Raw genomic sequence first — 24,144 nt, forward strand, 5'->3', positions numbered from 1 at the left:
AGTCACAATAACACTTTGGGGAGCTTCTGGAGTATGAAAAAGGAAATATATATTTATATTTATATTTATATTTATATTTATATTTATATTTATATTTATATTTATATTTATTTATATAATTGAAGAGCTGGAGGCTTAGAGCTGATTTCAGACCCAACAAGAAATACTTAGAAAGTTACTCAGTAGCTTTTAAGTAACAACCCAACCACATCTTTTGTTGAAACTGAATTTTACAAACTGAGATTTGAGCTTTGATTTAAAACAACATTGCTGTGTTCCCCTCCTTTGGAAGGACAAGGAGAGCAGGGGGTGATTGTTGGTCTGTAAAATCCCAAAATAAATTTGGGATGGGTGTTTGGGCTGCACCTTTCCCCACCCAAAAATCCATTATTTTAATTGATAAAAATATTGATTTTAATTTTTTTTTAATTGATAAAGGAATATCAAAAGCTGCCTGCTCTGGGCATTGGGAGCAGCAGAAAGTTTCCACTTCAGGGGAACTGATGTGGTTGGATTTGCTGCTCTGGTTCTTCTGTCACCCAAACTGATGCACCTGCAGTGCCTCTATTGATCCTTTCATTTTGTGGGCACAGAATTTGGGATCAGGGCTGGTTCCCATAAGGATTATCATCCCTAGAAGCACTCCCAGGGAATCTGCAGCTCTTTTTAGTGCTTGCAGCTTTTGCAGCTCCTGCTGCTCAGCCCCAGCCGCTGTGAAGTGGGAAATGTGCAGCAGGACCATCAGTTCCAAGGGGGAATTCTGGCAGAGCCAGGGGATGTCAGGGCTGGAGAGCTCAGGAAGGAGCCCAGGAGCTGCTGAGGGATTTTTCCTCTGCTGGAGCTGCAGCTCTGCCAACAGATGGTGGTGGAATTCCACACCAGCTCAGCCTTCCTCCTCCTCCTCCCCTCTCTCCTGCTGCTCTCCCTGAGCCACGCCAAACTTTGGCTCTCAAATCCAACCAGCATTAGCTCAGAATTGAATGTTTCCTTTTAAACACAAAGAGTTTCCTGAACATCCCTCATTCCTTAATAACAGCTCTGAGCTGCACTTCCCCAATTTTCCCTGTGAGCAGCATTTTCTCACCATCTTCTTCCGTTTTATCACTGTGGTCACCACAGTGTGTGCAAGTTTGTCACTGGATTTGCCATTCTTGCACTTTGGGATCAGGGGGTCTCAGTCCCTCTTTAAAGGGTCTCAGTCCCTGATTAGAAGTTCCAGTCCCTGTTTAGGGGGTCTCAGTCCCTGATCAGGGGGTCTCAGTCCCTCTTTAAGTGGTTCCAGTCCCTGTTTAGAGGTTTCAGTCCCTGATTGGGGGTTCCAGTCCCTGATTAGGGTATCTCAGTCCCTATTAGGGGTTCCAGTCCCTGATCAGAGGGTCTCAGTCCCTCTTTAAGGGGTCTCAGTCCCTCATTAAGGGGTCTCAGTCCCTGATGATGTGGTTGTTTCCCAGCCACTGCAGCTGCAGCCTCACTCCAAGGTTTGGGATGCACAGGTTATGGACTCAACCTTTCCCTCCCAGTTTCCCAAAGGTGTTGAAGTCCCTTTGTTCTGTGTAGCTGTGAAATGCTAAGAGCTGGTTCCTGCCAGCCCCTCGAGCCCTCCTGCAGCTCCTTGATGCTCTGACCACTGTCCTTTGCTAACTTGTGAATATACTTATTTTTAGGTCCACCAAATCCCGCAGGGAGACAGACAAGTGAAGCCTCCAAAACTCAAGAGGAGGAAGATCTCTAGATAACATTGAATGTCTTTGTTACTGGTCCAGTCCTTATCACAGTGAACGTGCACATGAGTCTATCTGTAGGTGTTGATCAGAGTGGGTCTGTCAGGATTTCTGTGGAGACAGCTGCTGCCATCCAGGGCACCACGAGGAGCAGTGCTGCCACATTTGGGATGATTAGGAGGGATAGAGGTTGCTGGATAAGCCAATCAGAAATCTTGAAAGGTTGCAGTAACAATGTCAGATGATTACTGAATTTTTTTTTTTTTCTATAATACTAAAAATTGTGATTATAAGAAATAGTCCAAATGTTTCTGAGAAATTTTCATTGTGTATATAGATAATACAGAATTTCATGGTGATATCTGAACTGTAAATATTGTACAATATTGTCATGTACAAGCGTACCTAATGCACACTTTATCTTTTATTGTACAAAAAATAGTGTACAAAATTCTTTGGTTTCTATTGAGTACACATACAAGAGACTACCAGTGTAAAGTGATAAATAAAAATACAGCCTAAATGCTTTTATATGATAATGTAAAAGATGCTGTTTTTGTATTTAACAGCAGAGAGAAGGCATGATTATGTAATACCTTAATTATGACATCCACTTCACGCCACTGAGTGTTCATTGCTCTGTCTGTTTGGAATGAACCTTGCCTGGAAGTGCTGTACTCCAGTTCAGGCCTTTAGGAGAGCACAGCCTCGCAGATTCCCCAGGGATGTGGGATCACAGCTCCAATTAACAATTCAAAGGCTGCAACCCCTCGGTTGCGTTTTTATTTACTTAGCTTGGAACGTAGAACGCTGTAGATTGGATTAAAAAAGGACAGAAAAAAAAAAAAAGAGTAGAGGGACTATTTTAGCCATTTCTGTAGGAGAAGTTTCATAGCCACCTGAGGAACTAAAGAATCGATACCCCCGTAACGTTGAGCCCCTCCAACCACCCCCTAGATTAATTAGCTGCAATTATCTAACGTCATTAACACGGTGTTTCCTCGGAAGGGGCAGAGGCCCTGCTTTCAGCAGTGACCAGCACTGATTGCTATGGATTGATTACCTTTGGTTTGGCAGTAGGATGAAAGGGCAACGCTCCGCAGCGTCCGGGAAAAGCAATCCCAGGATCCATCTCGCAGTATTAAAACAGGAAAAAAAAAAAAAAGTTAAGGGTGGCTTACAAAACTATTAACAACAGTAATTTTTATCAGTATTATGTAACATATCAGATTTATTTTATTTAAAAAGAATTATTTATACCATTAACAGATTCTTATATATATTAATGTGGCTGAAATGCGCAGGTTAAATCTATTAACCAAATTATTTATGTTATATTAAGTGAGAAATGTGAAACATATGTAGAAAAAAAAAAATTAATACACTACAGATTTAAAAGTCTAAAGCTATGAGCCATTATAAAATTAACGAACGGAAGTGTAGCACAACATTCTTTCCATTTGATTTCATTTTTCTTTTTCACACGGCCGGTGGTGATGGTGAGGGAAGCCAGCGAGGCTTCCCAGGATAACTGCAGCTCCCGTTCCCAGTCCCAGCTGGAGCTTTTCTCCAGCGCCGGGGCCGGCACCACCGCTTACCTCAGATCTCCTTTCCCCCGAGTCCCGCCTGTCGCTCTCTGGCTAAGGACTGGCAGTGATCAGCACCCCGGGCAGCGCAGGGTCCCGAGGGTCCTGAGGATCCCAAGGGTCCCAAGGATTCCAAGGGTCCCGATGGTCCCGAGGATCTTGAGGGTCCTGAGGGTCCCAATGGTCCTGAGGGTCCAAAGGATTCCAAGGGTCCCGAGGATCCCAAGGGTCCTGAGGGTTCTGAGGGTCCCAATGGTCCCAAGGGTCCCGAGGGTCCCAAGGATTCCAAGGGTCCTGGTGGTCCCGAGGGTCCTGAGGGTCCCGAGGGTCCTGATGGTCCCAACGGTCCTGAGGATCCCAAGGATCCCAAGGGTCCCGAGGATCCCGAGGATCTCGATGGTCCCAAGGGTCCTGATGGTCCCAAGGGTCCTGAGGATCCCAAGGGTTCCAATGGTCCCAAGGGTCCTGAGGATCTCAAGGATCCCGAGGATTCCAAGGGTCCCAAGGATTCCAAGGGTCCCAATGGTCCCAAGGGTCCTGAGGATCCCAAGGTTCCCAAGGGTCCTGAGGATCCCAAGGATCTCGATGATCCCAAGGGTCCTGATGGTCCTGAGGATCCCCAGGATTCCAAGGATCCCAAGGGTCCCGATGGTCCCAAGGGTCTCGAGGATTCCAAGGGTCCTGAGGATCCCGATGGTCCCAAGGGTCCCAAGAATCCCCAGGGTCCCAAGGGTCCCTAGGATCCCAAGGATCTCAATGGTCCCAAGGGTCCTGATGGTCCTGAGGATCCCCAGGGTCCCAAGGGTCCCGAGGATCCCAATGGTCCCAAGGATCCCAAGGATCGTGGCTCCTTGGCTCCTTCTCCTCTTGCCCGAGCCGCGCTGGCGTGCCCCAGGCCAGCAGGGCTCTGTTGGCCAGCGGGCTCGGTGCCCGGGCTCGCAGCTACCTCGGGGCTCCGGGCAGGGTCCCTGGCAGTGCCCGCACGGAGCCCCTTCCTCGGGCAGGTTCATTTGTCTCCTCCGTCCTCCCCACGCAGCCCTTGCCGGGGGTTCCCGTTTTCCCGTCGCGCGTGGCCGTGTCCCGGTGGCCCTTGGCTCTTCCCCGTCCCGATCCGTGCGCGTGGGCGAGCGCTGGAGCCCCCGTCCCTCGGGATTTCCTTTGCCTCCTCCCTCTGCTTCGTGTCCCAGAGCTGAGTTTGTGTCTCCTTTGGCCCTTAGGTCTGTGCTCCCTCCCCGCTGTTTTACTTTACATCCCTAAGATTATGTAAAGTATTCTCGTGCACTTGATTTCCTCGGTTAATAATGGCATTGATGTGGGTGCTAGGAGTAGTTTGTTTCAGTCCATACCAATTTTTATTTTTTTTTTCTCTCTCTTTTAGAGTTTTTATGGTTTCATGTAAGCAGTTAATGTAAATATTGTGAGCATTACAGGTCATGCAGTGTTGTAACATTTTAAGAAATGTTGCACCGACTTTACGATTAAAAAACTGGTCACTCATACTTGAATTTTGCCCATAGAGCCATTTCTTTCTCTTTGCATTAAAGCATAATCTACTTTTTTGATGGAGGCCCAACCCTTCTTTCTACCTTATTATTTTTTGTTTAATAAATCTCTATTTTTTCTAATAGAAGACTTAAAAATGAAAATTTAAAAAAAAAAAATACTTTTTGCCTACTTTCTAATTTAAGAGAGAATTCCTATATTTAAAAGGTGGAGAAAAAAATAAAAAATAAAAAACCACACAAAAAAAAAAATAATAATAATAATACTCCATTGTGGAAAGTGGAACACCACTGGATTTGTCATTAACATGGCACAATCACCAGAAAGTGGCTGAGTACAGCGAGCCCACGACGCCGATCAGGACCTCGGTAGATTTAGGGAACGCCGTGATTCCTTGAGGATGTAAAGTGTTGCATATTCTTGTCTATTTATTTATTTATTTATTATGCTTTCTTTTTTTGCTTAAGTGGGTGACAATGTGGTTGAGTCATTCAGATGACATTCAAATTAAAGGAAATATTCCTCTTTCTATTACGGTGCGTTGTGTGAACGCCATAAAGGAAACGAAACGAAAATCTTTTCATTTCTTTCAATGGATTTTCTTCGTATTTTCAACTTTCTGGCTGGTATCAGCTGCAAAAAAAAAAAAAAATCCACATAGTTTGCAAATAATTTAAAAAAAAAAAAAAAAATAAACCCACCCCACCTCTGATGTCCCAGGTCTGTTATCCTCACAGTCTAAGGTTTTAGGGGTTAAGAGGAACTTCAAATTCCAAGGTCTTTCCGAAATCATCTTTGCAGAAGGTTTATAAGTCATGTGATATCCTTTTGGAGTCCCTGAGTTTGATGGTCTAGAGATATTAGAGGGCTCGTGGTGGACTGAATTACCTTAGGACTGAATTACCTTTCTTAGCTACAGTTTGTATTTTGCTATGTAGGGTTGTAATGTGAGAATTCCAGAAGAGCCGTAGCATAAAAGTGCTTTTCTATTTTTTAAAAAAACCCATTCTAGTCTTACTAAGAATTAGAGAATTTTTTTAATATCAGTTTTGTAATTTTTGATAAAGTTGTCAATATTATGATTAAATCACCAGAAAAAACAGTTCCTGTGCTGTTCTCTTCGGGGCAGGGACTTTGTCTTCCGACGGATTATTCGATGCCACGATGGGATGCCCACTCTTAAACGGGGCCACGGGCACCGCTGTGGAATTAAAATAGCGACCCACAGCTGTGAGGTTGAGTTAAATCCATGAGAGCCAAGAGAATTCCCAGTCCAGCCTGCAAATCCCACTGCCCGTGCGTGGTTTGTGCGCTCCGGGGAGGCCGCGGCGCCGACGGGTAAGTCCAGGGAGCCGGGGGCTGCGGAGGCTCCCGCTCACTCCTGCCAGGATCTCATCCCAGGCATTCACATCCACCCCATCCCACCCCTCTGAGCCAGCAGCTCCATCTCCAGGAGCCAGGATTGCCCCAGAGCTCTGGGTGTGCTCCAAGAGTCCCAGCACCAAACCCATCCTTCAGTTCGGTGCTCGCCGTTCACGCCGGGGTCCAGTCGCTCATGGAGAAACGCTCAGAGGCTCAAAACCCAAAACAATCCTACAAAAAATCAACTGCTGTGTCCCAAAGTCACCAGCCTGGGAGCTGCAGGGACTTCCAAGCCCACCAAGCATTCCTGCCCCACTCCTGGTGTCTGGTGATCCTCGTGTTCCCAAGGGTAAGGAGCAATTCCGTGCTCTTGTGTGTCCTTAAATAAATATCAGACTCACAGCTGGGCTGGTGCTGATGCCATAAATGCTGCCTGAATGTTCAACTCCCCAAAATCCCCACCAGCCTGGTGTGATCCTGCCTCACCACCTCTCCTTCAGCCTGGGATGGTGACACTTTGTACTGGCTTTGCATCTGGGAGCTCAGACCCCTCATTGCCTCGGCCAGGTCTTGGCTGTGAACACTTCAAAGCAATTTTTTGTTGCTCTGTTTAAAAAAAATAATAATTAAAAAAATCAAAGATTTGATTTGGAATCCCCCTGTGGAAGAAGATCCTGGAGAGATTCCATCTCCCACGTTTTTACCTGCTGTGAGATAAGGATTTGTCTGTAATTGAGTGTCATCCCAAAGGGAGATAAGGATTTAGAACTGGGGAAAAAAAACCTTTTATTTAGAGCAGTACTGGAGGTTCCTGCTTTGGGAAAGGTCTGGGAAGTGGGAAGGGTTTTCACTTCCACTGCATGAAGCAGGGAGGGAAGAGCAGGAGCATCCCCATGAATTCCTGTGTGAAATCCCAGGGAAGCACAGGCAGGAGCTGATCCCAGTGGTGATCCTGGGCTGAGCTGTGGGGTGTGAACCAGGTACAGATGGGATGGGCATCAAAGGATTATCCAGCCACATCCAGGCTGCAGGTGAGTGCAAAATCCCTCACTGATAATTCCCTAAATACCTGAGGAATTGATTCTTTGGGTCACAAACCCACAGAATTTCTGCCCAGCTGGTTTCTGCTTCCCTTGGACCCACAGTGACTGGGGGGCTGTGCTGGGAGGAAGCGACTTTCCAGGCACCAAACAGGATTTTCCTCATCCCCCTTCAGAAGTTTCTGCCTCATCAAACCATAATCATCTGAGGGCTTTTTGAAGGAGAAGCAATTCTGAACTCCCAGCAGAAATAGAGCTCGTTTTCACTTCCAGGAAAATAAGTTCTTGCTTCTCTCAATGATTTTTTTCTGTAGAGAGAGAAAAAAGTCATAAAAATAACAAAGTTTTGGGGGTTGTCATTATCTGTTCTCAGACATGGGATTCAGCTCTCTACTTCTGAGGAAAAAGGGAAGATTTACATCTGAAAAATAAAATTTTACTCCTTCCTCCTTCTTCTCCTTCTCCTCCTTCTCCTTCTCCTCTCCTTTCCCTCATTTAATTGGGACCAAAAGGAGAATGTGTAGTTCCCAGACTTGGCCTTAAGAGTTTCATGAGCCAAAATAAAAAACAGGAGGTAACAAATGGAGTATTGGGAAGGAAAAACCTTTGTCATTTACAGCTTGGTTATAAAGATACAAAATAGACAACAAAATGTTAGACAATAAATTAATAAATATGATATAAATTTTAAAAATCTATTTTAAAATTTTGGACAAACTTTAGGAGATTAATGGCAGTACAAATGTGGGTTTTGCCACCCCAAAACCACCAAGGGGACTTTGATAAAATTGCCCATAAAGTCTTGTTTTAGCAGCCACTTTGACAAGTTTGTGCCCAGATGTTGGGTCCAGCTGTGGCTCCCAACACCTTTTATCCTGGGATCAGGATCCTGAGCTGCATCCACACAAAGAGGAGGTGGAAGGAGTTTGTCCCCATGTGAGGCATGGAAACAACGTCCAAGGCACATGTGATCCTTGTTAAAATACTTGGGATGCCTGTGGGGGAATTAGGCTGAAGTTGGTAATGGTGCAAATCAAATCTCTGACAGCAAGGAGTCCTCACCAGAGCAGATTTAAGCCGGGTTTAGCTAAAAACAGAGTCAAGCTTTGGGAGTTACAACAAAATATCTGCATCTGCTGGAACTGATTGGCTTTGCTGAGAGCAGAGCTGATATCACTGAGGAATAAAAGAAAAGCAACAAAGCCCAGCAAGCAGCAAATGATGAATTATTCAATACAAATGTCAACTTTTAGTAGTGGCTGTGGCTGTAAATCTTTTTTTGCAAGGCTGAGCGTTGCCATTAAGCAACTCCACATGATGCTACATCTGTCGGATTTCTATCATTTTATTTTTATGGAATTTCCACGTTGAGGTTTTATGAACATCATTTCCCCAACTTCTGTCGTCCGCTGATTTAATGTCTGATTGGTTTTTCTGGCAAGGTTTAAATCCATGCCCACTCCAGGAGCATCCCAAGCTGGGAGTCTTCAAATGGAAATCGGCTTTTACAGAGAAATTTGAATTTTTCTGTGTTTTGAACCTGAGTGGGAAGATGGGGAGTGGTGAGGGAAGAGGTGCCCATTACTCTGCCAGTGCTGGGGGATTCCTATCACATCCATATCATCAATCTGGCCAAGGATTTCTATAGCTCCCATTATCCCCCCTGCCTCCAGGATAAGAAGCTGGGAACAATTGCCCATTGTCAGTTTATGAAGGAACTTTTTCATCTTCCTTCCCCAAAGACTCGATTCTTAATTAAGTAAATTAAAATTAATTATGGAATGTGTACAACAAGATGTTATCACGGCTGTGCCCCTGAACTGAGCTCTGTGCTGTGCCTGCTCTGCATCCTGTGTGGAGGGGACACAGGGAATGGTTCAAACTGAGCTCCAGATGGGATATTGGGAAGGAAGTCCTGGAATGGAATTCCCAGAGCAGCTGTGGCTGCCCCTGGATCCCTGGAAGTGTCCAAGGCCAGGCTGGAGCCCCCTGGGACAGTCCCTGCCATCACTGCTCACTCAGCCCAGGGAAAACCTCTCTGCACATTGGAGGTCAGGCTCTGTGGAACACTGGGGCAGATTAAAAACACCTTCCAGGCCTGAGGCTGAAAAAGTGTCATTTGTCAAAAGATTATTTAATATTAAGCAATTTCTAAATACACAAAGGACATCTCCAAACAAACCCCAAAGCACCTCTGCATAGTTTGTAATGCCAGAGCTTTGAGCTGAGCCACATTCCAAAGGACAGGAATGCTGCATTCCATTCATTAATGTTGCCATTAGCTATTGACAGGGATCCTCTCATTTACTGCCTGATAAGGATGACTTCAGTAGCTCATAAAATCATGGATTAAACAGCAAGAGGGAGTGAAGTGTATCCCGAGGATCATTGGACCAGCAGCAAAACGAGCACAATTATTTACTGAATGAAAGTGGAATAGGTTATTGATTTGGATCCTAAAACTTTAAGGAGATGAACATCTCAGAGATGTCAGGTGTTATCAGAAGAGCAAATGTTCTTTTTCCAGGGGCTGGTCAGAGCCAGTGTGAGGCCAAGGAGGGACCAATTCCACCTTGGGGAAGGGGAGAAGAAAAGATGGGGTTTGTGCTTGGGTTTGTGCTCACTTCCTTCAGTTCCACAGACAGGGAGAGCAGGGTTATCCCTCCATCCCAAACATCAGGGGGAGCTCCCTGAGTGCAGCTTTTGGGGCACCATTCAGCTGATGTGAATGGACCCAGATGTGATTAATGACGTGTTACAGAGCTGTAATTAATTAGGTGGCCTCTGGTTATCAGGTCCTTGCAGTGGTTCATGGGTTTTTTTAATGATCCTTAAAAGATGGAATGAGGCTTCTTAAAAATTTCCCCCTCCTAATTTGTAACTCTCAGTCCTCAAAGAAGTTCATTTCTACTTATTTCTTCAATAAAATCAAGCCTTGGTAAGGCAGAAGTTCATGTTCTCTCCTGCTTGTTTCTGGAACCAAAGAAAGTAAAATGGCTCAAAGTTTGTGCTTCTCAGAAAAAGGAAAGTTAAAAAGCAAGGTTGTTTTCAATCAGCTGCTGCTGGTGCTGCAGAAGGGCATCAAGACCCATCATATCAGGTAAATAACCATGAATTGAGAGTTTTCTTGTCTCAGAAATTTCTGCTTTTAGCTCCAGCTGCACGATCCCTTTTTTGTCTGAAAGCCGAGAGAACTCTTCCTTCAGCCCTGCAGACAATTGCACCTATTCAACTTCTGGGAGAGTTCAGCAACACGGGGGTGTTTGGAATCTTTTCTGGAGCATCTCCTCAGCACAGTGTGAGGAGCACAGGCTGATCTCCAAACAAACCCAGCTAAATTTACTCTGCTCCCACCCACCCTGGCGAGGACTCTTGCCACAGTTCCCTGCTCACACGTCTGGGTCAGGGCTTTAAATGCTCCATGAAAATTGGATTGCTGTTCCACAAAGCCTTCCAAAGACTTTGGAAATTTATTTCTCCCTTCAATCTCACTGCTCTGCTTTTCCCAATTGCTCCAGTGCTAGGAGGAGACCTTGCTTGTTTTCTGAGTCACTGAGGCTAAAATGTTTGGCTGAAACCCCAAAATTCCAGCCCCAAAATAGTGGTACAAGAGCTCTGCCTGTGGGGAAGCCTCAGCCAGTGCCACCAAGCAGAGCAGTTAATAATCCTTGGAAGTTTTTAAGCTCCATCAGAGCATATTTGACTTTTCCTCCTGTTGTTCTGATTGGGATATCACCCCACAGCAGTATTGCCTCCTGATTTCCAACCTCAGCGCTGGTTTTCTGCTCTGAGAGTTGTTCAGCCTCTCCCTGGGGTGTGTGATCACTGCTCCCTCCCCAGCCAGCAATCACATCCCTCTCCAGCCCCCATTCCATCACACAGGCCAGGCACACACCTCTCCTCTCTCTCCCTGTGATTGTTTCTCCAATCATTGGTCATTTGGCTGCCAGACTGGGGGATTTGTTACCCCTCGTGTTGCATTTCTCAGAAGTCTCAGCAAGACCTGGCTGTTTCTCACCTTTAGATCATCTGAGCCATATTTGAAGTATGTGGATGTTTGTTGGTTGTTCCCAGTCAATCAGATTTGATTTTATTTTCACAATGTTTATATAGAATTAGTATGTGGGGCTGGATTTCAAAATATTGATATAAAAGAAAAGAAGATGAAATGGATGTTGCTGTACAAAAGACAGATAAGGTCTTGTGCCCCAGGGAGGAATGGCTGGATGGGGGTTGATTTCCCTGTGCCATTCCTATTTCCAGGTCAGCTCCTGCAGGATTGTGCCCCTCACTGAGGGTGGGACCTTGCCATGGCACTCAGAGAAATGGATCTGCAGGCAGAACTTCTGAACTTCAGCTCCAGCTGCTTCCCAAACAACCTGTATGGCATGTTCTGTTTTGTCCAGGAATATTTCCTCACATTTCCCATCTTTTGAGGGCCTTGAGTCTCTTTGTTCTGGAAGCATCTTTTCCACACCACAGAGCCCTGATCCATGACTGTGGCTGCCCCTGGATCCCTGGAAGTGTTCCAGGCCAGGCTGGACAGGGTTTGGAGCCTCCTGGGAGAGTGGGAGGTGTCCCCATGGCAGGGCTGGGAATGGGATGGGATTTAAGGTCCCATCCAGCACTTTCCCAACAGGAGTTTCCCTGCACTGCTTCCCCTAAAGCAGGAATTTCTCCTTGTGTTTGAGCATTCCCTGAACACCCATTCTGCTCCATCTGGCTCTGAAGAACTCCCAGCACAAGATTACACTCAACTTGTGCAAGGAAGAATCTCAGAATCCCAGGATCATTGAGGTTGGAGATCTCCAAGACTGGGTCCAACCTGTGACTGATCCCCACCTTGCCAACAAATGAGGTGACCCAGTGTCGTTTTCCATTTCTGCTCTTTGTTTACTTGTTAATTCACAGCTAAATCCTCTTTATAGTGGGAAATCCTAATAATCTTCACTTATGGGGGTTTATAAACTATTGAAGAAGGACAGGATGTCCTAAGGTGGTAGGATTTACAAATCCACAGAGGATTGCTGGTCAATGAAAGAAATAAAAGTACAGAACTATCTGGTTTTTTCATCTTCCAGTGTGTAAATGTTGCAGTTCTGAATATCACATTAAAATTGCCTAAATCCCTTTTAATTTCAACTTTCCAAAGGACCTCACATCTGGCAGCAACTTGCAAGACATTGCAGAACATTCTGAAAAAAAATGAAAGTCTGTCAAAGCTTCATCTTCTGCTAGGATGGGACTTAGCAGAACTCTTCTGTAGCAGACTGAGTTATGTTTTCTTGGAGCAGTAATTACCTTCATGTCTCATCATATGAACCACTGCAAATGATGTTCCTGCCCTGGATCCAGAGGCAGCTCACATTTATATCCCAATAAGCTCCTAATATTGAAGAAATGTGTCGGATTTCACATCTTGCACGGCAGCTGCAGCTCTCTCCATCGTTGTTCTTGAAGAATATTTGCACATGTTGCCAGTTGTCAGTTCAGACAATTTTATTTTTTTGCAATTTTGCAAAACAATTTCCCTCCCTGGGTGCCTGCTCTGCTGCTTGAGCACTTGGGGGCTGCCTCTTTCTTCTCAGTAAATCAGCCTGGGCAGGAGTTTCACCCAAAATTAGGAGCTTGGTTTGAAGAAAGTTCATTGTTCCTGCAGCCCTGCTCTCTGTTATTGCAGACAAACAGAGGCTCCCTGGCTTGCTGGGATCGATGAGTGAGGGGATATATTGGGAAGTGGTGTGGGTTTGAAGTGGGATTTGCTTTGATATTTCTGTGCAAATCCATGTGATGGCTCACTGACTCATACAGCTGAAAATAGGTGGTGATATCAAGCCCAGAATTCTTTACAGATTTTTTTCCCCCCCTTTTCTTGCTTAGCTAGCTGCTCTTCCAAAAAATTCAGGTCATTATTCAAATCTGTGCTTAGATTAAAACTCCAGATAGCATCACTCTTACTCACTGGTGAATCACACTGGAGCAAATTTTGGTCCTACTGAACTCACTCTGTGTTGCCTTAGTCATAAGTTTGTTTGGCAAATCACATGTCATGCTGGAATTAAGCACTTGCTCAAATAAGATACTTTTAAAATACATTCAGGAAAGATTTATATAGGTAAGATTTATATTGCAAACTTGTCAAAGCAAAACTAGAGAATGAAAAATTCTGTTAATTCTGAGATAAAACATGAATTTATGTTGTCAGCAACAAAACTAAAGGGATTGCTGGACATATTTACAAATTTAATTTGTTTCCTAAAGTCTGTTTATAAATTAATTTTGGATGTTGGCTTTTGGGAGGCTTTGGAGTAGCAAACTCCCCCTGGATGTAGTGATGCCACCACCACCCACACAGCTCAGTGTCACCACAGCCTCTGCTCTGCCACTGCTGACACCAACTTGACCTTTCCCAAAGATTTTTTTACATTGCTTGATTTCTGTGCCAACACCAAATTTGCACTGAATTTTTTAAACTGACACCACGTGGCTCTTTACATTATCAGGGCCATTTTTTTCCCTGAATGAGGATAACAGGAATTTACAGAAATTATGATTTAAAAGCTAAACAGCAAAAAGGCAACGTAAATAAAACTGATTCCAAAAATAGAGCAAACCAGCTGGGAAATGATATTGGAAGGAAGGGCAGGAACTGAGGTGGGGATGGTTATAATAAATTACAGATTATCAATCTCATGGCAGATGGAAACAGGGTTTGGTGGAAGCACTGACACGTTACAGGTATGGCTAAAAGAGGGGAAAAAACCAATTTATTATATTCCAAGCATGCCCTGAATGATGATGTGTCCATGGGAATAGGCCAGATGCAGAAATGAGATTGGCAAATTGCAACCAACCACCAAATACTTGGGGGAAAATGGGAATGGATTCATTTGGGCTTCTTGAAAACTTATCTATTGAACTGGTTTTGGTTTATTTTCAATTGAAGAATGAAACTCTGATGCAATTTTCCTATTATATAATGGCATTATTTTCCACTCCTTTATTTCTCTTTTGTTTCCATGAATGATTAATTGGTGACACAACTCAGGTACCTGCAGAAACATTTCCAAACTCAGCCATTCTTTTGTCTTGGAAGATTTTTTTTCCTATACCTGGAGTAGCCAGAAGCACAAAAGTCCTTTCAGGTAATCTCATAGGATTATTTAAAATTTCAGGGTTAGAAATTCCCATCACACCTGTGACATTCCCTGATTTTCTTATGGGATGTCTGTGCAGGTCCCACAGAAATGGTCCCAGGTGGTTTGGGCACCCCTCAAACTCTTTTGGAAGCTTCAGCTGCTCCTCTTGTGAAAAGTGATTTGAAGGAATTTCCTTTCCCTCACTTTCACCAGTGCCCTCTTGTCCTGTCTGCTCCACATTTCAGTTCCCACTTTTCCCTTTTTAATTCCTTTTTTTCCCTTAGTGAAGTTCAGAGGAATTTTGTGAGCAGCTCCTGCTCTGGGACACAAGAACACAAATTCCAGGATGGGGCAGCCACAGCTTCTCTGGGCAATCAGTGTGTTCCCCACCCTCCCAGGGAACAATTCCTCCCCAGTATTCCCCCAGTCCCTGCCCTATGGAAGTGGGAATCCTGTCACTCCAAAGTTCTTCTCCAGCTCCTTAAACAAACTCACTGCTCCTCCTTGCACTGAGTTTTTAACCAAAATCTCAAAGTGAAGCAGCAAAGCTGTCCCCTCTTTTCAGGGAGCATTTATTTGAGAAGGAATTCCTGAGCTGCACTGCCCCTGAGGAAGCAGAAGCTGTTTTCTGTGTGTTTGTGAAGCTCTGGTTGTACCTGGAGCAGCAGATCTCACTGAAGGGGGATGAATGGCAATTTGGAAGTGGGAATACAGCATCAGCTTTGCTGTGACTGATGTCTGCACAGTGAAAGTGCCTTTTTTAATTCTGTTTTCTTAAAAAGCCCTTTGACAAGGAAGTACAGCGAAGTGAAGCTTGAATACATCTTTAAATCTGCATGTTGATTGCATAACTCCCCAGCACAGCTCCAAACTTCCTTTTGTTATTACAAATGTGTGCACAGAGCACTGCAAACATTGTCCCCACTCCCCACTGCCAGGGAAACACTTTCAGTTTCCTTTTGACTCTTCTTGCAGCCCAGCAAATATTTGTGTTTCTTGATGCTCAGCAACTGAGAGATCCTGGTTTTGCTGCTTTTTCAGCCCCATTTTGCAGGAAAATGGGGGAAGCACAGAGCACAGGGTGACACTGCTCCCAAACAAGTGACAAGGAGCTTCCCTCTGATTTGCATCACAGTCAGATAAACACCAAACCTTCCTTTCTAGGGAAACATCCCCCAACTCCACTTGGCACCAGCAATTTGGGACAGGGGAATTGCTTCCAGGAGTGAGATCTGCACAGCAGGAAATGGTTCTCACAATGGTTCTACCCCAGCTGGAGAGATTTTTTGGGGATTTCTCTGCATGGAATATTAAACATTCCCACTCCAGATCAGCACAAAGCAATGATATCAACCTCAGAGCAAGGTGGGCAGGGAAAATGTTACCATTATGAATCAGAAAAAAAGTTGTTATATCCAGGCCATTAATCCAGAAGACAGCAGTTGTCAAAGGGGGTTTGTTGGAGTTTTGTAGGGGAGCTTTTAGGTGGTTTTATTTTTATAAAGCTACATTTGGTGTTTTTCCTAATTTCCTAATTCCCTAAATTCTTGTTCTTCCTAGTGAAAGGTGTTGCAGCCCAGGGAAAGAGGTTGGAATTAAATTACCTTTAAGGTCCCTTCCAACCCAAACCATCCTGGCATTCTGGGATTCTATAATTTTACAGTTGCCTGAAAAATAATTTTTAGAAAGCAGCCCCACTTCTACCCTTTTGCTGAAATGCAGCAGAACTACAGAGCTCTGAGGAGGAAAGGGAGCAGCTCTTACTTCTGGGACAGTTTTTCAGAGTCCCCTTTATGGCATGTCCTTCATTCTGCCTTCTGAAATCTGAAAAAAAAAAATAAAAACAGTTTTCAATGCTCCATGTCTATTACTTTATTGATATTTTAAGTTGCAGGATGGGGATTGCTTTAATTTTTTGGGGAGCTCCCAGCTCCTCAAAACACACTGATTAAAAAAAAAATTAAATAATTATCTTGTGTTTGCCTTCTGAGGTGTGAGATTTTGGGATAAATTTGCATACATTTGTAAACTTGGTTTTCATGATTTTTTTAAGTAACAGATTGAGTAAATCTCTCTACTCTTATTTTCCAGAGTTAAAGGGCATAAATATCATCCTTATTACATGCTGATTTTAACAATACTTTTCTAGGTCCAGTCATAATTGTTATTGTCTTCACACTGTAAAGTTCCTTTTTTCCAGATTTCTGTGGGTTTGAGCTGCACTCCTGCAGGTGCCCAATGGTTTTACTTGATAATTCCAAGCCAAACTCCTCTGGTTCCATATCTGCATTATTGTTAACTCTCTTGTTGAACTGGGTTGTAAAAGAGCCCAGTCAAGAGTAGATTTATCTTTTGAGTCAGAATCCAAGATTTGATACCACAGGAAACAGCTGCAGCAGGTTCCTTTAAAGAGCTCCTGATGTAACCTCCACACACAAAGCACAATTCCCTTTCATTTTAAACCTATTTCTTGACACAAATAGTTTTGATATAAAACTCTCACATAGGGAGCTTCCTGCTGCTTTTCATCATTGTCCCTTCCTGCTGTAATTTGGGGAATCTGCTATTTTCATAGCTGCCCTTTTATTTTGTTTTATTCAGTGTTGGGTTTGAGATTTTAACTCCATTTTCAACTTTTATAATTTTCATTCAGAGCTTTAAATCTCCCAGGAAGTTACTCCATCCTCGATTTCAGGGTTTGGCTGATAGGTTTGGGTGACCTTTGAGGGGAAAATGCACAGGCTGCCAGTTCCTTAAACCCCTGGAATAATTGGAAATAGAAATGGTTGGGAATGATACATTAACTCTGAGCATTAGGCACTAAGCATGCTTGCTGGCTACTTTGATCAAGCTCTTTTTTCCTGACAAAACCCCCTTTGAAATGAATAGGACAGAGGTTCCTTTCACTTCAATCAGAGTTCTCAGACACAGGGAGAAAGAAGGACTTCATAACCTTTAAAAAGACTCCCCTCGTCCATTCATGGATCTCCTGGAAAGCTCAGCGCTCTCCCTTGTGCTGGAGTTACTAAGCCAGCTCCTGGATACTTCAGCCTTCCTTCCAGTGAGGATTTGCTTAAACATGAGCTGTAAAGAGCTGCAATCTGGGGTTTACAGCAGCAGGAGCAGGGACACTGGGAATATTTGGTGCTGGGGATTGTCAGCGTGGTTTTTGCACCTCCTGAGCTGTACCTGGCACAGTGCAGAAAATGATTCTTTGTGCACTTCTTATCTTGATTGTTTGTGTGTGTATTTACAGCACCCTAAAAATTCCAGTTCTCTTTGAACACCTTGAATGAAGGTTTTGGACACACTGTGCCTTGGCAGGAGTCATTATCACTTCTGGAATCTCTGCTTCTGCTCTCTTTGAGCTTTGATTTTTTTAATTTTTTTTGTACTTAGTAGGTACTAACACAGAATAAAGAAGCAGTACATGCTCCTGCTGGATCAGTTGCAATAATGTACACTGAGATAATCATCCATAAGTGATGCTTCTGCTTGGAGAAGATTAATGCAGTCAGATATGAAGTATTAGGGAAAAAAAAAACCAAACCCAAACCAACAAATAAACAGGATAAATCTGCAAAAAAGACCTCCAGTACCCCAGGATTTAGGCAGCTATGGTGAGAACAAGGATTCTTTGTGTTAAATGTCACTATGGAGAAGCAGAAGCAAAAGCAGGGATGTGATAAAGCCCCTGAGCCTGTACAGCTCTGATATTTGCAGTGATATATATGTTTAAATAAAGTGTGAGGAGTTTTGGTCAGTCCAGTGTACAAATGTGCACATTCCATTCCATTATCTCCATGAAGATGAGTCAAACAAACAATTTCATTTGAGACATTGTTTCCTTGATTTGTGCATGAAAAGTATATTATTTTATCTACAGGTGAGTTACAGCTCATAATTTTTTTTACAGCTACAGTTCTTCAGAAAACCTGTAATATTTTAGAAGAGGAAGAGATCAGATTATGTGCTTAAAAGATGGATGGTTCTGGCTTAGAGCTAAACTAATGCAAGCTGAAACTTTAGTTCTGCCCATGTTTCAGCTCTGTGCAATGGCTTTTTTGACTACATAAAAACCCCTTCTGTACCCTACAGGGCATCATTTTAAAAAAATTGCATTGCTTGTAGAAATAAAATAATGGGATGAGTTTAGGACTAAGAGCCACCTGGAGGGTAAATATGTTTCATTTTTGTACTTTTAAAAAAATTTAACTATTGAAAAAGAGCAGAACACACACACAAAGGGAGAAGGTTGTTATTATCTATTGTTAGCTGTGCTGACTGAAAAGGGGAAAAAGTCTTGCAGCAGTGTGGAAAATGCCTGTTCCCTGCAGAAGCAGAAGGAGGAAAGTCGTGGTGTCTCTGAACTGCTCGAGGAGGAGCTGCCTGTTCCTGTTCCTGTCCCAGGGATGTCACCTGTGCACTCCCCAGGTGGAAAACACAAAACCACAGCTCAGGACGGTGTCACAACCACCCTGCAGTGCCAGCCCTCCTCCTCTCTGCCAGGGCATCCCCAACTGCTGCAGGCACCAAACCCAGCTGGGCTGGGGGAACTTTGCTTCTAAAATGGTGCTGAATTATAAATTCTAAGCTAAACCATTACAGATTTTAAATATTTACCTGTTAATTCTAATCCAAGGCAAGAATTGTCCATCTGACAAAATAAAAATACTCCAAGGGAATTATGAATAAGTTCAGTTACCAGTTTTGTTCTCTGTTTCTTTTCTCATGTTTTCAAAGCTTCATTTGCTCACATGACTGAACACTTACCTGATGTTTTCATAGCAGTAGTTAATATAATTTCCAGATCTCTTTCCCAAGCTAATTTGGGTCTGTGGCAGATGAACACAATGTTCTTGCTGTTTCTTTTCCCCTCCTGTGTATTCCTGTGCTTGTTTCATCTTCCTTCTCTCTCTCTCTAGCTGACACAATTCTTTATTCTTCATTTTGTTAATCATGTGTTTGTCACAAACAGCAGTTGTATTTGCTATACAAAACCACGTAAATAAAAAACACAACAGGTTCCAAAAATAAAAGGCAATTCAGAGACTGAACCTACTTTTTTCTAATTAAAAAAAAATGGAAATTAGGTACAGTTGGCACAGTAATCCAAACAGTGAAGTTTTGAGTAAGAATTTCAGTTTATTTCAGAAGGTGACACTGTGAGAACTCTAAGGTGGAGGTGAGAGAAGCAGCTGCTTGGTCTCAGGGCGTCAAAATAAAATGGAAGTGAGGAGATATTTGAGGTACTAAGAGTCTTTGATGAAGCTCTTGCAGGAAACTCTGGATGGGCAGAGGATGGAGACTCTGTCCAGGTGAGAATTTGGGAATACCAAGTTCCAAGTTGCAGGATATTGCTCTTGATGGAAAGAGTGATGAAGGAGTTTAATAAACTAAACCACGAGGATTTCCACCTCAGCATGGGGAAGAATTTTCCATGAGTGGAGCAGAGAACAGGAACAGATTCCCAGGGAGAGCGTGGAGTCTCCAGAGTCATTCCAGACCCACCTGGATGTGTGACCCTGGCTGCACTGGATGGGCTCCAAAGATTCCCTTCCAACCCTAAATATTCTGTGATTCTGTTGAGAAAAAAAAATTAAAATACTTGTTCAGGAACAAGCTTGAGTGTGAAATGTTGGTTTGTGTCCCAATCCTTCTGATATTTTCATGGAACACTTTATGCTCACATTGACCAAACCTGCTGGTTTGTCCAGAGTGGGGACACTGGGTGGGATATTGTGGGGACACTGTGGGGACACTGTGGGGACATGGCAGGGAGACATTGGGGACACTAAGAGAATACTGTGGGGACACAAGGGGACACGTGTAGACACAGTGTGGGTGCTCTGGGGGAAACAGCGGGGACACTGGGGGCGATACAGGGGGGACACTGTGGGGACACAGCAGCGACACTGTGGGGACATAGCAGGGAACCTTTGGGGACACTGCAAGGATACTGTGAGGACATTGAGGAGACACGGTGTGGATGCTGTAGGGGAAACAGGACACTCTGAGGGGAACACTGTGGGGATACTGTGGGGGAAACAGTGAGGACTTTGTGGGGACACTGTGGGGACACTGTGGGGACACTGTGGGGACACTGTGGGGGAAACGGTGAGGACTTTGTGGGGACACTGAGGAGAAGGTGGAGAACCAGCCGGTGGAGAACTGTGGAGATCATAGTGGGGAGACATTGGGAAGACACTGTGGGGACACTGTGGGGACACTGTGGGACATTGTGGGACATTGTGGGACACTGTGGGGACACTGTGCGGGAAACGGCGGGGACGTTGTGGGGACACTGATGAGACGGTGGAGACCCAGCCGGGCACTGTGGGGATCATAGTGGGGAGACAATGGGAAGACACTGTGGGGACAATACAGGGACACTGTGGAGAGGCTGTGGGGACACCGTGGGGGCACGGCAGGGAGACAGCAGTGACACCGTGGGGACATTGTAGGCACACTGTGGGCACGCGGAGGGGACACAGCAGGGACACTGCGGGGACACTCTGGGCAGCACGCGGGGACACCGCGGGCTCACCCCGGACGCTCGGCGGGCTCCGCTGTCGCCCGGTGCCGCCACCCCCCTCAGGCTCCCTGAGGCTCCCTCAGCCTCCCGCCCTCGGCTGCGCGCGCAGCGCCGCTCCCGCCGCGCGGGCTGCCGGGAGGGCCGAGCGGCTGTGGTTAATGTCCGCCATGTTTGCCATGGCGCAGGGAGCGGACCGAGCGAGCCCGGCGCGGATCTAGGGCTGCGGGGCGTGCGCTGCGGGCTACGGGCGGCCCCGCCGGGAGCTGCGCCGGGGCGGCGGGACCCTCCATGGTGGCGCGGGCGCGGCGCGGGAGCGGCTGGGAGGCGGCGGCGAGGCCGCACTGAAGGCCCCCCCCCCCCCCCCCCCCCCCGCCCGCCCGGCCCCGGGGTGTTATTGTGAGGGGGAGACAATGAGCAAACTCTCCTTCCGCGCCCGGGCGCTAGACGCCGCCAAACCGCTGCCCATCTACCGCGGCAAGGACATGCCCGACCTCAACGACTGCGTCTCCATCAACCGGGCCGTGCCGCAGATGCCCACGGGGATGGAGAAGGAGGAAGAATCGGTAAGGGAGCGCGGCGCAGGGGGGGCACCATTGTTTACAGGCACCCCCCGCACGGGGAACCGGCCGCCGGTATTCACCAAGCGCGCTACGCTCGCTCCGCCGCGGGGCGCGCGGGGCGCTGCGCAAACGGCGCAGCGTAAGCCGCGGTCCGGCGCCGCGAGCGGGCCCTGCCGCCGTCCGCCATCTTCTGCTGCGCGTCCCGGGCGCGGGTGAGCGGGGGGGGCCCGGCGTGAGGGCGGCGGGACGGGACGGGCCGGGCGGGCCGGCGGCAGCGCGGAGCGGAGCGGGGTGTCGGAGCAGCGCGGTGTCAGAGCGGCGGAGCGCGGGGTGGGCTGCCCGACAGGCTCCGGCTGCCGGAGCGGCTCGGGATGTCAGAGCGGTGCAGCGTGCTCGGGGTGTCAGTTCGGCTTGTCAGCTCGGGATGTCCGGGCTTGGTGTGTCGGAGCCGGGATGCCGGGGTGCTGCAGCTCGGGATGCCGGCTCGGGGTGCTCGGCGCGCTGTGGACTAAAGCTGATACTACTGCTGCCAGCCGTGTTGTGAGTGGCTGTCAAGTCGCTCGGGCTGGAGCTGGGGAGGTGGCGGCGGCGTGAAAGTGCTGGGAGCAGCGTGCCGTGCCGTGCCGTGCCGCTCCGCAGGGAACGAGCTGCTCGCTGTCCCCCAGCCCTGCTGTCAGCCCGACAGAAACGCGGGGCTGAGGGCACAGCCCTCACACACACACACACACATTGTGCACATGTGGGGCTGCAGGGACAGCGCAGCTCTGGCTCCCCTGTTGCTGCAGCCACCCCCGCTGCTGCTCGGGGTTATTTAACAGCGATGGTTTGTGCTGCTGCTCGGGGTTATTTAACAGCGATGGTTTGTGCTGCTCGCTGTGCATCGCGCGGCTCAGGCGGTGCGTGAAGCCTTGGAGCTTTAATGTTATTTCCAACCCAAGCAGCCGCTGTTCAGCGTGTTCTGCTCGTGGTGTTAAAGGGTGGAAAGGCTTTTTTCCGCTGAGGTAAATAGAAGTTTCTGCGGGTTTTGGTGAGCAGCAGGACAGCTTTGACAAGGTTTGCCCGCGGTTCTGCTGTCCTCCGAACGTACGGCTTTGTCTTGCTGAGCTTCAGACACTTTTCTGTAAGAGTAAGGTTTATTTTGTGCTCCTGGGAGTTGTGTAAGCTCAGACAGAGGCTGTCGCCTGATGTGTCTGTACTTGCAGAGCCGATAGTAAATGCACCCTCCAGAATTTCCTCAATGAATCCGTGTCTCCGCCTCAGCCAAAGCTCTGTGCCTGTGGATTGGCTTTTCCGAGGTTACAGCTGTCAAAGGAGGCTCCGTGCTTTCCTCCTTGCCTTTCCTCACCTGACTGGTGGCATTAAAAGGAATCCTCTGTCTTATCATGATGGGCTTTTATTTTTTAATTTACTGTGTGTGATACACTGTGATCGAAACTTCAGGAATTCCCCAAGAGTAACTCTGCTAGAAGCTGGGATTGTAGTTAAAAGGAACAGCACTGGAGTACTAATGAAGCAATATTGGAGATTAATTTGGTTTTCTCACCTTCAAAAGTCAATCTTGCAGTGCTGTGTTAGTATTTAATATTTAAATTAATTCTTTAACAATGCTGTTATTTTGATAAATCATGTTTAAAATAAAGTTGTTAATGGAAAATTGCTGTAGGAGTTCAAACAAACAAGCTGCTTATGGGCTGCTTAAATGATTGAGAAGATTAGATTTATACTTCAATAAAACTACTTTAGCATTGTCCTGAAAAGTTGTTTTTCTGTGAGAGTGAGGTTTGTTTTCTCTGGCCTGACATGTGGCTCTGTTTGATATATTATGTAATAGTCTCAAAATGAAATGACTGAAGCAATATATAAACATAGTGCGAGATGCATCAGCCAGGCAAGATTATAAAGTGCTATTCTTAGATTGTTCAGATTATTGCCATGTGGTGATGGTTTCATTCATGGCTTGTCCTTCTCAGTGTAGCACAGATAATTCTTAATTAGACTTTTTTTAAAAAATGATAAGAAAACCCTTCTAGGAACAGCTGTTGTGGGTGACAGTAGTTAAATATCACTAGAAATACCTCAACAGCTTTAATTGATAGCAAATTCTGCTGTGATTGATTTGATGTATTTTGAAAGGGACTTTTTGGAGGGAGAAATCTCTGCACACTCATTTCTGCCACCTCAATTTCTAGGGTATCTCAAGGCCTTTTTTCCCCCGAGTGAAAGTTGTGTGAAGCCTCGGGGTGGCTGCTGTTTCCAATTTGCCGTTCAGAGCCACAAACCTCGTGTTCCACCCTCTGGGAAGCCTTGGTGGCACCAGCCAGGTCTTGTAGCCCGGTGTGTCATGGGGTCAGACAGCACCTTCTGGGATCTATCCCACTGGAAATGATCATTATTTACAGATTTGCAGGATTCAAAACGCTTGAGTGACAAATCTGCCCTGTTCTGCACAGCCCAGCCTCGCTGGTGCAGGAGTGGGGTTTCATTAGTTGGTGATTGATCTTTTGTACATACAAAAGTGCAGATTTTGGGCCATTTATTCTTGATGAATATTCTGGAACTGTTTCTGTAGGAGTATCTCACAGATTTATATCCACAAATCAGCAGCTCATTTCTCTCACTTGGAGATTCCAGCTGTGAAAAAATTAGGTTTCTCTTCTGCAGCATGTTTATGTTACAAATGTTTACAATTTACTCTAAA

The 24,144-nt window shown here is 45.8% G+C and overlaps 2 protein-coding genes and 1 long non-coding RNA gene across 5 annotated transcripts in view; 2 read left to right on the top strand and 1 right to left on the bottom strand.

Moving 5' to 3' along the window:
- Positions 1 to 2,570, top strand: part of MBD5 (methyl-CpG binding domain protein 5) — a 114,221-nt gene extending 111,651 nt beyond the window's left edge. For both annotated transcript variants that reach the window (XM_033064836.1, XM_033064837.1), the window contains one exon: positions 1,665 to 2,570. In XM_033064836.1, coding sequence (XP_032920727.1) covers positions 1,665 to 1,736 — 72 coding nt within the window. In that variant the 3' untranslated portion in view covers positions 1,737 to 2,570. The remainder of the gene's footprint in view (positions 1 to 1,664) is intronic.
- A 4,410-nt stretch (positions 2,571 to 6,980) lies between these two features.
- LOC116998798 lies at positions 6,981 to 21,466 on the bottom strand. Its single transcript, XR_004418460.1, has 4 exons — positions 21,378 to 21,466; positions 19,125 to 19,933; positions 16,116 to 16,175; positions 6,981 to 7,520 (listed from the first exon to the last, which is right to left on the bottom strand). It is a non-coding gene; the product is annotated as an uncharacterized LOC116998798 (long non-coding RNA).
- The window catches only part of EPC2 (enhancer of polycomb homolog 2), a 34,791-nt gene continuing 31,912 nt past the window's right edge, over positions 21,266 to 24,144 (top strand). For both annotated transcript variants that reach the window (XM_033064910.1, XM_033064911.1), the window contains exon 1: positions 21,266 to 21,449. In XM_033064910.1, the coding sequence (XP_032920801.1) occupies positions 21,297 to 21,449 (153 nt within the window). In that variant the 5' untranslated portion in view covers positions 21,266 to 21,296. The remainder of the gene's footprint in view (positions 21,450 to 24,144) is intronic.

Source organism: Catharus ustulatus, chromosome 7 (genome assembly GCF_009819885.2).
Source record: "Catharus ustulatus isolate bCatUst1 chromosome 7, bCatUst1.pri.v2, whole genome shotgun sequence".
NCBI lineage: Eukaryota > Metazoa > Chordata > Aves > Passeriformes > Turdidae > Catharus > Catharus ustulatus.